Source organism: Larus michahellis, chromosome Z (genome assembly GCF_964199755.1).
Source record: "Larus michahellis chromosome Z, bLarMic1.1, whole genome shotgun sequence".
NCBI classification, from domain to species: Eukaryota; Metazoa; Chordata; class Aves; order Charadriiformes; family Laridae; genus Larus; species Larus michahellis.
This window is the reverse complement of record NC_133930.1, coordinates 24369619-24383443: the sequence shown is the minus strand read 5'-3', so window position 1 is coordinate 24383443 and position 13825 is coordinate 24369619. Positions and strand designations below refer to the sequence as shown.

Below are 13825 nucleotides of genomic sequence, written 5' to 3'. Positions count from 1 at the left end.
CTGAGCATGACGTATGTTTTTTTTCCCTTGTCACAGAAGTTTTGGGTTTCTCTCATCGTTCTCACCCACCTTGACCAGAGGTGCAGCCTGCTGATGCGTTTCAGCACCCTCAAAACCCCCAGGTGGAGGAGGAGAGGGGGTCTCACCTGCCCACCCAGTCTCACTGGTGGCCACCCCACACCAAAGGGTCATGGAAACCCTCTCTCAGCTGGGATGTGGACCCACTTTGGACCACTTTGGACCCAGCCGTGGCACTTGGGCCATGAGTGCTTCTTACCAGCATTTCTTACTTGAAGGTGGGTGGAGAGGTTCCTCTCCTCTCTTCCTGGAGCTCTCTACACAGCAATTAGTGTCACTTAGCAACAGGGCTTCCTTTTAAGATGCTCTTTTGTCATTTCAAAGCCTCCGTGCCAAAAGTTCCTTAAATAGCCTGAACTCACACACGGCTCCCTCAGTTTGGCTCTTTTTCTTTATCTCTGCCTGGTTTCCTTCCATTGCAAGGTTAATATTCGCAGCCAGCCAAAGCAAACCAAACCCAACAAAAACACAGCTCCCAGAGGTCACTCCAGCCTCTCCATGCAAGGGCTGGGAAGCTCCGTTTCCCCAAAGCCGTGCCAAGCTACACTCGATAGAGACCAGCTGAGGAAAGGGGAAGCTCAGGCAGGTTTTAATTCTAATTTTTTGCTTGTTGCTCAAGTCGGACTTACAGATACAACCAATTTTCTCTCCCATCAGTCTAAAATCTAGCGTGCAAGACTTGCACAGCCCAGTTTCTCAGATTCTGTGTTGTTTGGACAGAGGAAGAGCAGCTTGTTACTAATCGTTGAAATCTGCATTTTATCTTGGCTTTATAGTACTGATACAACACACAGGGTGTGAGAACACTGGGTATTTTGCTTGCTTAGCAGGGAACAGAGGCTGCATTTTTGAGATAGGGAAAAGTCTTACAGCAGTTTCACAGAGTAACAGGGGGCTCCATCACGGAGGTCCTCCAAACATCTTTCAAATTTTTGAAAAATCACAAGCTACCCAGGGAGGATAACACAACAACAGCAGTTATACAGAAACAATGTCTGCAGGGAGAGCAGAGGAGACATCCCCCTTTGCAGACGAAACATGGATGTACAAGACGTCAGTAATTAATCGGTTGCTAATTCCCGTCAGCAATTTCCTTCCTTCGTAGTGCCTTTGTCCTGACTATTTTTGGTTAGTGTTTGGTAGGACTTCTCATGGCTTCGCCTGCCCCCGCCGTGGCCAGCCCAGCAGGGCACAGGATGCAGACGTCAGGGCCAGGAAGCCCGGCATCCCCCCGGCCTCCAGCAAGCTGTGATCGTCAGCTGAAAGTTTGTTCATCCTCCCTACCAAAAAAATAGCACCGATGCCTCCCCAAAGCCCAGGGGTTCCAGGACCTGGCCCAGCAGCAGCCCCCTGGCTGAGTGCCTTCACCATCAATCCTTTTGAAAGCTGCCTCAAACAAAATCCACGTGAGAACAAGCCGTCCATGGAGAGGTGGCCAGAGGAACGCTCTACTTTTTTTGTTTGGGATGTTTCTATATGCAGTGTTCAGATCATGTCACACTCTCTCCAGCTGCAGAGGACATTGCGGGCACAGTCCTGTCCTTCTTGTGTCCCCACCACCCCTGAGGGCAGGCAAAGGGACATTGCTCACATGCACGGAGAGCATGGGCTGGAGAGCACATCTGGCTGCTGCCTCCTGCCCTCGTTTAGGGTTTCAGAAAGATCTATTGCTGCAGCAGGAAGCAGAGGGCTTTCACATAAAGTCTGGTAAAGTCTGACATTTTTTATGGCAGCTTTTTCCTCCCTGCAGGTGATTTACGCTCTTAATGCATCACCTTTTTTTAGGCTTTTCCTCAGAGCACAGGCTGAGATCACAATACCTTCTATATCAGCAGCAGAGTCCGTGCAGTTTTTCCTGCTGGAAAATGTGGGTTTGTGGCCAGACAGGGCAGGTGTTCCCAGTCCTCCCAGCTGCCGTGCCTCCTCCCGGAGCACCAAGCAGCCGCAGTGCTGGAATGGTCACAGCCCAAATCCCACTGCCTCAAGGCAAACCCTGGTCTGGGTTCTTAATATCTAGCATTTAAAGCAATCATTTGGATTCCTATCTCTCTTTTGTGGTACCAAAGAATACAACAAACAAGGAAGATCTTGAAATCCTTACTTGAAGGAAGTGACTGAAAACTATTTTAATCCTTTGATCCCATATAGACAAGTATTTTGGAAGCCCTGCTGTGTTGTGTTGCCAGTCCCTTCTTCAGAGCTATGGGAAGACATGGAGATTGACATGATTCATCTCTTAGATGACAGAGAATTCATATCTTATAGGAAGTCTGAAAGTGCTAAAGTCTGGTTAATATATATTCACAACTCATTGCACTTTTTTCTTTTTTTTCTTTTTTTTTTTTTTTTTAAATTGCTTAGATCGATCCCCACTTACCCCTACAGTCATTACACATTTTTTTCCAAGGCAACCCTGGAAGAGGAGCAATTTCCCAAGCTCCTCTCCCCAGCGGCAGCCCTTGGGGGACAGGCCTTTTGCAGGTGCTGTGCTCAGTGCTCTGACCAAGAGCCTTTCCCAGCGCAGGGCTGGCCAGGTGGATTTGACACCAGACAGGATTTCTCCTCGTCCTGACCAGCCATCCTCGAGCCCAGGCTGAGAGGCTCCTGCAGGACCCAGGATCCCACCCAGAAACGGGACCCACCTTTCTGCGGTGGGGGTGGGAATTGGCATCCCGTGACTTCAGCATCGCGCCAACAGCCCATGGGATGCCCACGTCCATGCCACTTGGCTGGGCTGAGGAACATGCCAGCGTTTCACCATCGTGGTCCCTGCTATGATTGGCACCACATCAGTGGTGGGTTTTAAGTGGGGGAAGGGCCACCACCCATGGGCACACGCCGTGGGTGACTCACCACATTTTGGTGAGCTTCATGAACCGTTCCTCCTACCTACCTCAGAAATCAGCTTAAAATGGAGAACTTCTGAGGGGGACGTGCAGCCCTCTCCGGGGGACTTTCTGACTGCAGGGCAGTGCAACACGTCTGTGGCATGGCACCAGGCCAGAGGAGCAGTGCCAGGGGAGCAATTTACTCGGCCCTCAGCAGCGTTCAGCATCCCATGAGTGCTCAGAGGCAAGCACTGTCGCACTGAAGCCCATTATCACCACTGCTGTTCACACGCTCTTAAATTTCCCATCACCAGAGCAGGAAGAGTTTCAGACAAGCACATAGAAAGTAGTATCATGAAGGAAAAAAAATACTCTCAAGGCTATTCTCCCAGTGACCCCCGTGGTCTGATAGCTCCCCTGAATGCTCTGAGGGAGAGAGGATTCACCCAGCACTTAGGGACACCAAACACCACCATTGAAAGCAGAAAGCATGCAGACAAGGAGAGCTCCCCCTGTTCAATGCAGGCAGAGAATCAGCCTGCAAGGGCACCAGGTGCCACCATGGTGGTGGCAGAGGGGCTGAACCTGGGCCGAGCCCCAGCACACAGCAAAGCCCCTGCCAGCACATAAACCCCCTCCCGCTAACCGATGCCGTAAACTCTTACCCCTCCCCATTCACTCCTTTACAAGCACAAAGAGCTAAATTAATCAGATAGGTACACATAATGAATAATTCAGACACCTCTAATCATTAGTCATTATTACCAAGCTCAGCAATTGCCTGTGCGCATGGAGGAGAAGAGGATCTTCAGTCACCCGATACTGGTTTCATAATGAATTCTTCATTAGCTGGAATTGGGGCAGGCCTTAGAATTCATTATTTGCATCATAAAGCTTCTTGTTTCCTCAAAAACACCACCCCCCCCACCCCCCAAAAGTAAACCTCTGGTGTTATTTATACTCCTTTGTGTTACATGTGAATTCCACAGCACGTAGTAATACGCTTGCACTGCAGGAAGAGGCAGGATTACCTTCGGCTGATATCCCCTCTGGATTTAAAGGACTTTTCTTCCAAAACAACACATTCATCCTAAATTCAAGGTTTCTAGTACTGGTGGGTTGAGGAAGCATCCGTGCCACCAGGGCTCATAGCCTGCCAGAAACAAGCCACCAGCTGCAAGTGCCAGTCCAAGCTGCTGCCAGCCAGGAAAGCACAGAGGGGAGGGCGGGGACACCCTGAGCCCTAGCCTTTGAGCCTTAGCATGGAAAACAGAAAATAAACATGGAGCAAACATCCCAAACAACAAATTCCTCTGAAATTTTTGCTACCAGCTGCAGGGGGAGCAGGATTACCAGTGGCCGGGGAGCTGGCTGCTGCCAGCTGCAACAGCCCACCCCAGAGCCTTAGGCAAAGATGCAAAAAGGAGTTGGCTCTGCACTGGATTTTAAGCTTTGACCGTGCCATATTGACCGCTCCCCTCTCCCCAGCCACCTGCAGGAACAGCACAGCTCAGGAGAAACCTGATGAACACATCAACCCCAGCTACCAGCGCAGCCATAGCCTTCGGACACTGTTTCAGAAACAAAGCCCTTAATTTTGTGCATGTCGTTGGCACCAGAGAAGCCCAGATGTTCCCATCTTCCCGGGTGTCGAGCTTGATGCCCTCCAGACGGCATCTTGATTGCCAAGCTTCACTGATAGAGTTATGGGGGCTGGATCAGCTCCATGGACCAGCCCGCCATCGTGCTGGGCACATTTGCCAAGCCCAGTATGTTTCCATCATGCCTTTCTCGACTAGGCGGTAAAGAAGGAGCACCAATTAAGCCTGCTGAAAACAAAGTTATCAAGCCAATAACTCAGACGTTTAAGAAAGGGGAAAAAGAGGCAGGTTGATCTGGCTGGCAAGAGCCGGTGCTCGGCCCCATCCTGGGCAGAGGATCAGATGCTCCCCGCCTGCAGCTGCCGCTCACGTGCCCATCTTAGAGAGGGTTAGAAATACCGTCCCCCTTCAGAAAGCTAATCAGTACCTGTAGTCTAAATACAAGAGGAAAGGAGTCCATTTTCAGATTGAACTATTGCTTTTCAGCGTTACTGTTTCTAGCAAGAGAAGCATGTTTCAGCATTGTGATCCTTTCCGCAGCTATATAGGCGCAGGCCTTGTGCCTATTTTCAGTTGTTTTACAAGTTCTTGTGACTTTCACAAGCGATGCACCAAATTTTGACTCAAACTTTCCATTGCATTAAATTCCCCTTTGGTGAGATGCTGCAGTCTCATCTGCCCTTGTCTTGCTCTGCCTCCTATCTCACGCTGAACCAGCTCCCCTGTACTTAGTGGGGACATTTCACTCTACACAAGCATCAAGACCAATTTCCCTTATTTCAATTTAAAAAAAAAAAATCTCTTCTGCCCCAGAAAAGTATCAGTGCAGAGTCATTTGACTATATTTAAAGCAGGGAAGTTCCTCTTTCACTCCAAAACTGCTGTTTTGCTCACGCTGAAGCCGGAGGTTCAGCAAGCATTTCTTCTCCTTACGACCTCTTCTCCAGCCGACGCACCCAGCTTGTCTGACCTTCGCTGCTCTGTCTCACTTTCATTAAGGGAAGATAGACACAAGAGCATCCATTTTCACAACCTGCCTCCCTCTGTAATGGCCTGTGATTTATACTTTTTGATTTTCACAATGCTCGCCTGCGTTACCTGCGAAGCATCCCACGTCGCAGAGGTGATGTGCACAGAGGTGAGTGACAGCCGCCGGTCCCTCGCGAGATACAGGAGCCGCCTGTGTAGGGGATCGGTCTCTGGTGAATACTTGCCCTCTGATGTCCAACTGTTTTCAGTTCCCAAGGGGTTTCTCTCAGGGGGATCTGAAGGCCTTTATTGGAGAAATAAGGCAAGGGTCTTGAGATGTGCTCAGGGACATCACTCACTGTCCCTCCTCCTCCTCACACCCCTGTGCCCGTGCACCCTCATGCGCTCTACTGTCGCTGCTGGGGACTTTGGGAGCCTGTCAAACCGGCACCGTGCTCCACCTCCCAGAGAGATGGAAGGACAATGAAGTTTCACAGGGGTGTTTAGTAGAAATCAGAGCTAGACAGAGGACAGATATAAGGAATTTTGTCTCATGCTTGCGCTCTCCACAAAGGAATTTGTACACGGTGGTGGGATGATGGTGTGTATTTGTCATTTGGTCGATGTGCAATACCACACGAGAATAGGAAGAAAGTACCAGTGTTTTTCCAAGGGCAGGGGAAAAGGCCGACCCATAAGATTTTTTTTTTTTTTTTTTTTAACGTGTGGAACAAGGAAAAAAAAATAAAAAAGGTAAGGATTTTGATTCAGAGGAGAAGAACCATGGACCCAGCCCTATGCAGCACACATTTGAGGCCAATAGCAAATTCCTCACTGAACTAAGTGCACAAATCTCCAAGCACTGCGTTGCACAGCAGGGTGCCCCAGGGGACGGTTGCTCCTCAGCTCCCTGTGAGAGCTGCTCCGGGCCCTGAAGCGTACAGAGAGAGCTTACTCACTATGTTATTTGAATGATAAAACATAGAGGCACTGTTCTCATTTACAGCAACAGCTAAACACTTTTTAATCTGTTTAAAGCACACGTCACACCAGTTCTTTCCTTATCAGTATTGAAAACAGTGGCTTTTCTAAGTCTGTATTTTGCTATTTCTACAGTTACCAGTGCTGTATCATTTCGGTGCTTCTAGGCTGGAGCCAAGTCCTGGTGCTACAGCAGGTGGGGGGCTGGCTTGCTGCCCCCCAGGTCGTGCCACGTGCCGAGCCATGGGCTTGTCCCACCCTGCCCATGTGGGACCGGCCCCATCCCCCCAGTGCTGAGCTCCAGCTGGGCCCCAGCAGGCCGAGGGGGACAGGGATGGCGGAGGAGCCACACTCCTCACCCACGTGGGGCATTTTGTTGTGACAGTTCCTTTCCATTCCCTGCCGGCCCCGCCGTGCTGCTGCCAGCATCTCTCTGCCCCTGCAGCAGCACGGGGCCACGGCGCTCCCCGGCACCCTCTGGTTACAGGGCTTGCGTCTACAGGGGAAGAAGAAAGCATTTGCCATGTCCAGCTTGTGGCTTGCAACAAACACTGCTCTCCCCCCTCCAGCGAGGTTACCAAGCACCTCCACACCCGCCTGCCTCTCCTACACCGCAGACAGGCAGAGACATGGTTTGGTCTCGCAGTCCCACATGGACGGAAAGACCCAAACATCGTGCACCATTCCCCAGGGTCCACACATCTCAACAAAACGCTGTCGAGCCACGTGCTCCTGCCCCACAGGGTGCACACCTGCACTGACCTCTGCTCGTCACGGACGCCAGGCTCCAGCACATCTCTCACCAGCACCTGTGCTTGCGCTCTTCGGGCCAACAGAATAGCTTTGAATCTCATTAAAACAGTCAGATTGGCCAACTGTGCAATACGTGCTTTTACTTCCCTGCAAGCAGAATGTCTCCGAGCTTCCTGGGAGGATATTACCAAAGCTGCAGCTCCCACGAGGCCCCGGGGAGCCCGTCCCTCCCAGGCTGGCCCTGTAACCACCCAGGGCTTCCTGCGGGAGCAGGGCTGGGCAAGGAGGGCGGCACTGCACTGGCTGCCCCCATGCTCCCCATTGTGGCTTGGCAGCTGGGACAAGTGCGATGCTCTGATCATCTGGAGTGCCGTGTCCAGCTCTGGGCTCCCCGGTTCAAGAGGGACAGGGAACTGCTGGAGAGGGTGCAGCAAAGGGCTACAAAGATTATTAGGGGACTGGAACACCTCTTATGAAGAAAGGCTGAAGGATTTGGGTCTCTTCAGTCTGGAAAAAAGATGACTGAGGGGGGATCTCATCAACACTTATAAATACTTCAAGGGTGGGTGTCAGGAGGATGGGGCCAGGCTCTTCTCACTGGTGCCCGGTGACAGGACAAGAGGTAACAGGCACAAACTTGAGCATAGGAAGTTCCACCTAAACACAAGGAGGAACTTCTTTACCCTGAGGGTGGCAGAGCACTGGAACAGGCTGCCCAGAGAGGTGGTGGAGTCTCCGTCTCTGGAGACATTCAAAACCTGCCTGGACGCGTTCCTGTGCACCCTGGTCTAGGTGACCCTGCTCTGGCAGGGGGGTTGGACTAGATCTCCAGAGGTCCCTTCCAGCCCCTACCATTCTGTGATTCTGTGATCCACACTGCCTTGAGTGGCTGCGGCTATTCCAGGGCAGCGATTCCTTGCACGCCACAGTCCCAGGCTCTGGTTGACTTTCGTGCAATCGCCAGGCAAAGGCAGGTCAAGCACATTTAATGAATTTCCCCAGTGTCCACAGAGTAGACTTCTCACATAATACACCGATTTATTTTCAGTTAAACTGAAAAGCCTTCATAGAAATTTTAAAGACTCAGCATATCAGCTATGATCTTTGTCTAGCCTGAGCTAAACCTTCCCACAATCCTCTCACTGCAGTGTGCAACTGCAGTTCAGGTCCAATTAATTTGGACACATTCCTTCCAGGAAAATTCACAGACCTGCTCTTTTTTACCTCCTCGCTGCAAGGTTTTTTTAAGACTTCTCTTAGAATAAGCTTTGTTTCAAGACTCATGAAATCAGAATTTAAAACTACCTTGTGGGGATGCTTTCTTAGAGATTAATAATTCATCCAGAAGAGTAAACAATCCTCGTATGTGCTAACTTTGATAAGAAAGTACTATAGATGAGACGCACTTCAAATTAGTACAAGAGAGATTCAAGGCATTCATTTTAAATATACACTCCACAAAACCCCAGGGTTGCACATTGCAAGCCTGTACTAAGGCTTCCTAGGGTTCTGGCTGCTATGTTTTTAAATAATTCAAAATTCTCTTTGGCTTTTTTTGCAGTGCCATGGTTTCCCATTTATATTCACAATACATAACTCTTGCAGTTTCACTATATATTTTCCACAGATTACAGTAAATAAAAGCTATAGCTGTGAAGGTTTAGGACTGAGGGAGATTCCTGAAAAACTACCTGTCACAACCGAAATCCTCGACTTCAGCTTCAACGTGCTCCCTTCTCTCCAGAGTTCAACCTTCTCAGAGCTGAAATCTCTTCTCTACCTGGACTTAACAAGGTATGGGGGAGCATCCTCACTTCTGCACATCAGGTTGGTCAAACCCCCTGCCCGAAACCGGCTTCTGGAGCACACCAGAGCAGCATCTCCCTGCCTTCACGGGGAAACCACCCAAACCACTTGCAGACAGCTGTGAAGTGTTTTGCTAAGCAGAGATTGGTACGCTTGGGCAACATCTAGGCTTCTCCTCTGGTGACAATCATTTGCAGGACAGTGGGTGAAATATGTGTTTTCCACATATTACTTCTGCTAGGACAGTAGTGACAGCAAAGTCACTAAAGCAATTTTTTCACTCAATTTTTACGTAAAATCTAGAGAAAGACAGGTTTGGTCCTTGTAAAAGCCCAGCTTTTTTTTTATAGGAAAAGAGATTTGCATTTTATTAAGCTGGACACTAAAAACCTCATATCTCCCTGACTTCCACAAATGCCTCCACACACTCATCATTTCAGGGCAGGTTTTTCTTCTCACCAGGACCCTGTGTTTCAATGTCAGCTTACAAATACCAGGCAAGTGTCACTGGAAAAGACAGATAGTTTTATCCTGGTGAAGGCAACTGACCACGAGTTCTTACAGATATGACATGTGGTTTGGGTTATGACATAAACTAGGAGAGTTTTGCGAGATAGGCCACTGACGCTGGTTTCTGTTGCTTTCCCAAGGTGCCAGATCAACTGGGTGTACGATGGTGCTTTTCACAGTAACAAGCAGCTGAAGACAATCGTGCTGACAGGAAACCTGCTCATGTTTCTGTCCGACACAGCATTCGCTGGCCCGCAGTCCCTGAAGCAGCTTGTCTTAACGCAGACGGGAATTACAAGTATGTCCTTTATTCCAATGGCAAATCTGGACAGCTTGGATACCCTCATCTTGGGCAGCAACCACATCTCTTCGCTGCAGCTTCCTCCCAACTTTCCCACTCAGAACCTCAAATACCTTGACTTTCAAATGAACAACATAAGAACAATCACAGCAGATGATGTCCATGTTCTGCAGAAGACCAGCAATATAACGCTCATCTTTAAAGCCAACAATATTGTATACATTGAACCTGGAGCTTTCCAGTCCCATTTCTACAATTTGGACTTCGGGGGCTGCGCTGATATCCCTGCAGTCCTGGTGGGCATACAGAACTCCACAGCCGAGACCCTTTGGCTGGGAACATTTCATGGTGTGAAAAAGGAGCCCTACATAAGCCCAAATGTTTTACAAGGCCTCTGTAATCTCTCTGTCAAGGACCTCTATCTGCAGCTACGTCACTTCAGAAACCTAAATGCTGTCACGTTTCAGTGCTTGACCAGGCTCCGAAAGCTGGACCTAACTCATACCCACATCAGCGCGTTGCCCCCTGGCATCAGTGGCATGAATTCGTTAGCAGAGTTAGTTCTCAATGCAAACTCCTTCGAGCACCTCTGCAACATCAGCTCTGCCGCCTTCCCCTCCCTCACCCACCTCCATATCAAGGGGAACATGCAGCTCCTGCAGCTGGGCTCTGGCTGTTTGGAGAAACTGGCAAAGCTTCAACATCTCGATTTAAGTAAGAGTCTTATTGAAAGCTTTGGCTGCTGTAACGAAGCACTGAGCGGTCTGAGCAGTCTTCGGTACCTGAATCTGAGCCACAACATAAGGCTCCACCTCCAAGACATGCTCATTAAGGACAGTGCTAACCTGGAGCTGCTGGACCTAGCTTTCACCCCTCTTCATATCGACACTTCACAGGGTCCTTTCCGAAATTTGCATCTCTTGCAAGTGCTGAATCTTTCCTCCTCTCATGTTAATACTAGCATTCAGCATCTCTTTCAAGGCTTGGAAAACCTCATGCTCTTGGACCTTAGTCAAAATAACTTTGAGTCAGGGATTGTGCCAAAGGACAAATTGTTCCAACAGCTATCCAATCTACAGGTGCTAATTTTATCATCCTGTGAACTGACAGCAATAGGTGGCCAAGCATTTCACAACCTCAAGAAGTTACGGCATGTTGATCTGAGCCACAACAAACTTACTGCATTCAGCACAGATGCATTTTCAAACCTCAAGAGCATCTATCTCAATTTTGCCCACAACAGGATCCGTATTGTACCAGGTGACACGCTAGTGTCCCTAGCTGGCCACTGCGTAATCAATTTAAGTTACAACCCTCTGGACTGCACCTGCTCCAATATTGGTTTAATCACCTGGTACAAGCAGAATCTGGATAAAATTGAAGACCCTGAAGGAACGAGATGCTCTGAACCCAAATGGCTATCTGGGTCTCAGCTGGCCACCGTCTCACTCTCCTGTGGGATCAGCACAGCAGGAAGCATGGCAATTGTCCTGGCTATTTTATCCTGTGGTGCCATCTTCATTTGGGGTGCTTGCTATTTCAAGCGAAATTACCAGCAAATATAGTTTTATGATGGAGACATAGAAAAGACGCACAGCTACTGTATTAAGATGAAAGAAATCTTCCTGTTTGTGTTTGTGACCTGTATTTCCTTAACTTTTGAAATATCCTTTTCATTCGTATTATAACTTTTAGAAAAATAATTAAAAAAATTTATTTGAGAACTGGAAAAATAAACTATGACCTAGGCCTTGAACATGAATAACTTTTCTCTTACAGAGAAATCCCAGTTCAACTCAATGTTAGCCCTGGTGTCCCAGCTACTATGGGTAATGCACCTGTAAAGGGAAGATTCAGGAGCCAAAATGCAAACCTTATTCTCTTCAAAAAACAGAAAACCAAACCACCACTACTCCCAATAAAAAAAAAGGCAAACCAACCAGACCATCAACATCTATCAAATGTCCTTGAAAAACAATGTTGTTTAAGAGACAGCGGTAGCGTACCCCGCTCTGCTAAAAAGCTTTCTGTGAAGAACAGGTGCAACACTCAGTCATACAAGACCCACTCCTGCAGGACTGACAGAAAACAGAAACAGCCTGTATCATGTCCCCGATTTCCTTAAAATATTTTTGATCCTTAGAAAACTCCTGGCCATTGAAGCTCTGCCTGTCACCTCCCACTCCAGGGCAAGCCCTGCTCCTGTACTATTTTACTGGACTCCATAGTAAGTAGGGCACTTAACTTCAGCTTTAACCACAAAACTTTTAGATTTGGTCAGGAATCTGCAGGCGCTTGGCACTACGCTTGCTTGCACAGGCTAAAAACCAATGCCAACAGCTATGAGACCTCCCTGTGCCGGCCTGGAGTGGACTCCTCCCTCCAGCAGCAGCCCAGGAGAGAAAACTGGAGCCTGCAAAGGGGGTGGCGCATTGGGGAGCCGCAACCTCCTCCCACGGGTGCTCCTGTGCCGACAGATACTTGACATCGCTCCTGGCCTGCGTCCCTAGAATGAAGTCTCTTTGCTCAGGCAGAAAAAAAGACAGATGACTTATTATTTAGTTTTACTAAACAACCAAATCCCTTTTTCTGCCATCGCATGTGAATAAACCCAGTGGCAAGACGGAGCATGTACGTTTGACCAAGGGTCTGATGGGAGCCTGCCATGCCTACACATCTGCCCTGTGTTGCCATAGCGTGACTTATGGCTCTAGCGCTTTAGCAGCAGGCTAACCTTGACATATGGACACAACCTTTTTGGAGGGTATGACCCTTCTGTCTCCCCAACAGAGGACGCACCCCGTGGAGTCTCACCGTGCCCCAGCAAGCTCCCTGGTGTGTTAAGCCGGGAGCTGCGGTTGCTCACCGAGACATGGAAGGCGAGCGCTCTCTCAGCACTTTCCACGTGGGACTCTACATTCAGGTTCAGCTCCTGCCCCAAAGGCATTTCCTGAACATTTTCCTCTGTAACATGCTGACTAGCTAAGACTTCAAAGATCCCTGCTGGACTAAAAAAAAAGTTTTTACTCATTTCTGAAGACATTGATGACAAGAATCCCTGATTGGTCTTCTCTGTTAGCAGAGGACAAAAGTGTGACTAACGCAAGATGGATTCTTGCGGCTTTCAGATACCTTCACACCATGCACAGCACCCACCTTACCCCACAGCTTGTCCTCCTCCCGCATGGTGGGCTGACGCTTTCTGAAACGCCTCTTCACTTAACACAGGATTTAAACACCACCAGTTTCTGAAATGCTACCCAGTGTCATGGCGTAGACTCATGTGTAGCCTTCAGTCAGCTAAAACTCAAAAATGGCAGAAACTCAAAAATGGCGAACTGGTGAATATGTATCTGTGCATATATATTTACACAGAGTATTAAATACAGACTTTCCGGTGACTCATCTCTTTCCCCCTCCACAACTTTTTTTCATGACCATTATCTTCATCTGTTGTCATTTTTATTTTCTTGTTGATTTACTTTACAGTCTCATCTCTGCTTTATTTGTCTGCCAGACACCATTCCTAGGACACTGTGTAAACAACAGTGCTGAACAGCATACATGGTGTTTCAGGATACACACATCCTAAATACAAAGTGTGATCATTCTGAAGGAAAACTTATATATGGCTACAATACACTAAAATGCCCAGATTATACATTAAAACTTTTTGAAGTCCAAAGATTTAGCCATCTGGGATTACTTAGCAAGGATATAAATGGAAAGAGACAGTAGATTTATTTTTCTTTATATAATTTGTTTACCCAGTCAAGCTCTGATCTGATGCAGTCCTTTGTTTCCAGTCAGGCCTTTTATCTCTTATTTTTTCAAATACAGCTGGAGAGCCAGCTCACAGAGACAAGGGAATCGCCTGAGGTGAATGGTGCCTAACAGGATTGAACTCGCCACCGCCCCGGCTCCTGGGCTACAGATGTCACTGAAGTCATGGTACAATACAAAACTGCAAAACAGAATTTGTTATCAGTATTTACACA

At 48.4% G+C, this 13825-nt stretch overlaps 1 protein-coding gene across 1 annotated transcript; it reads left to right on the top strand.

The window, feature by feature from the left end:
- Positions 1–5423: 5423 nt before the first annotated feature.
- Positions 5424–11990, top strand: CD180 (CD180 molecule). The gene is made up of 3 exons (XM_074570402.1): positions 5424–5645; positions 8838–9004; positions 9667–11990. Exons 1-3 carry the CDS (start codon positions 5556–5558, stop codon positions 11390–11392), a joined length of 1983 nt encoding a protein of 660 aa, XP_074426503.1. The 5' UTR covers positions 5424–5555; the 3' UTR covers positions 11393–11990.
- Positions 11991–13825: the final 1835 nt, after the last annotated feature.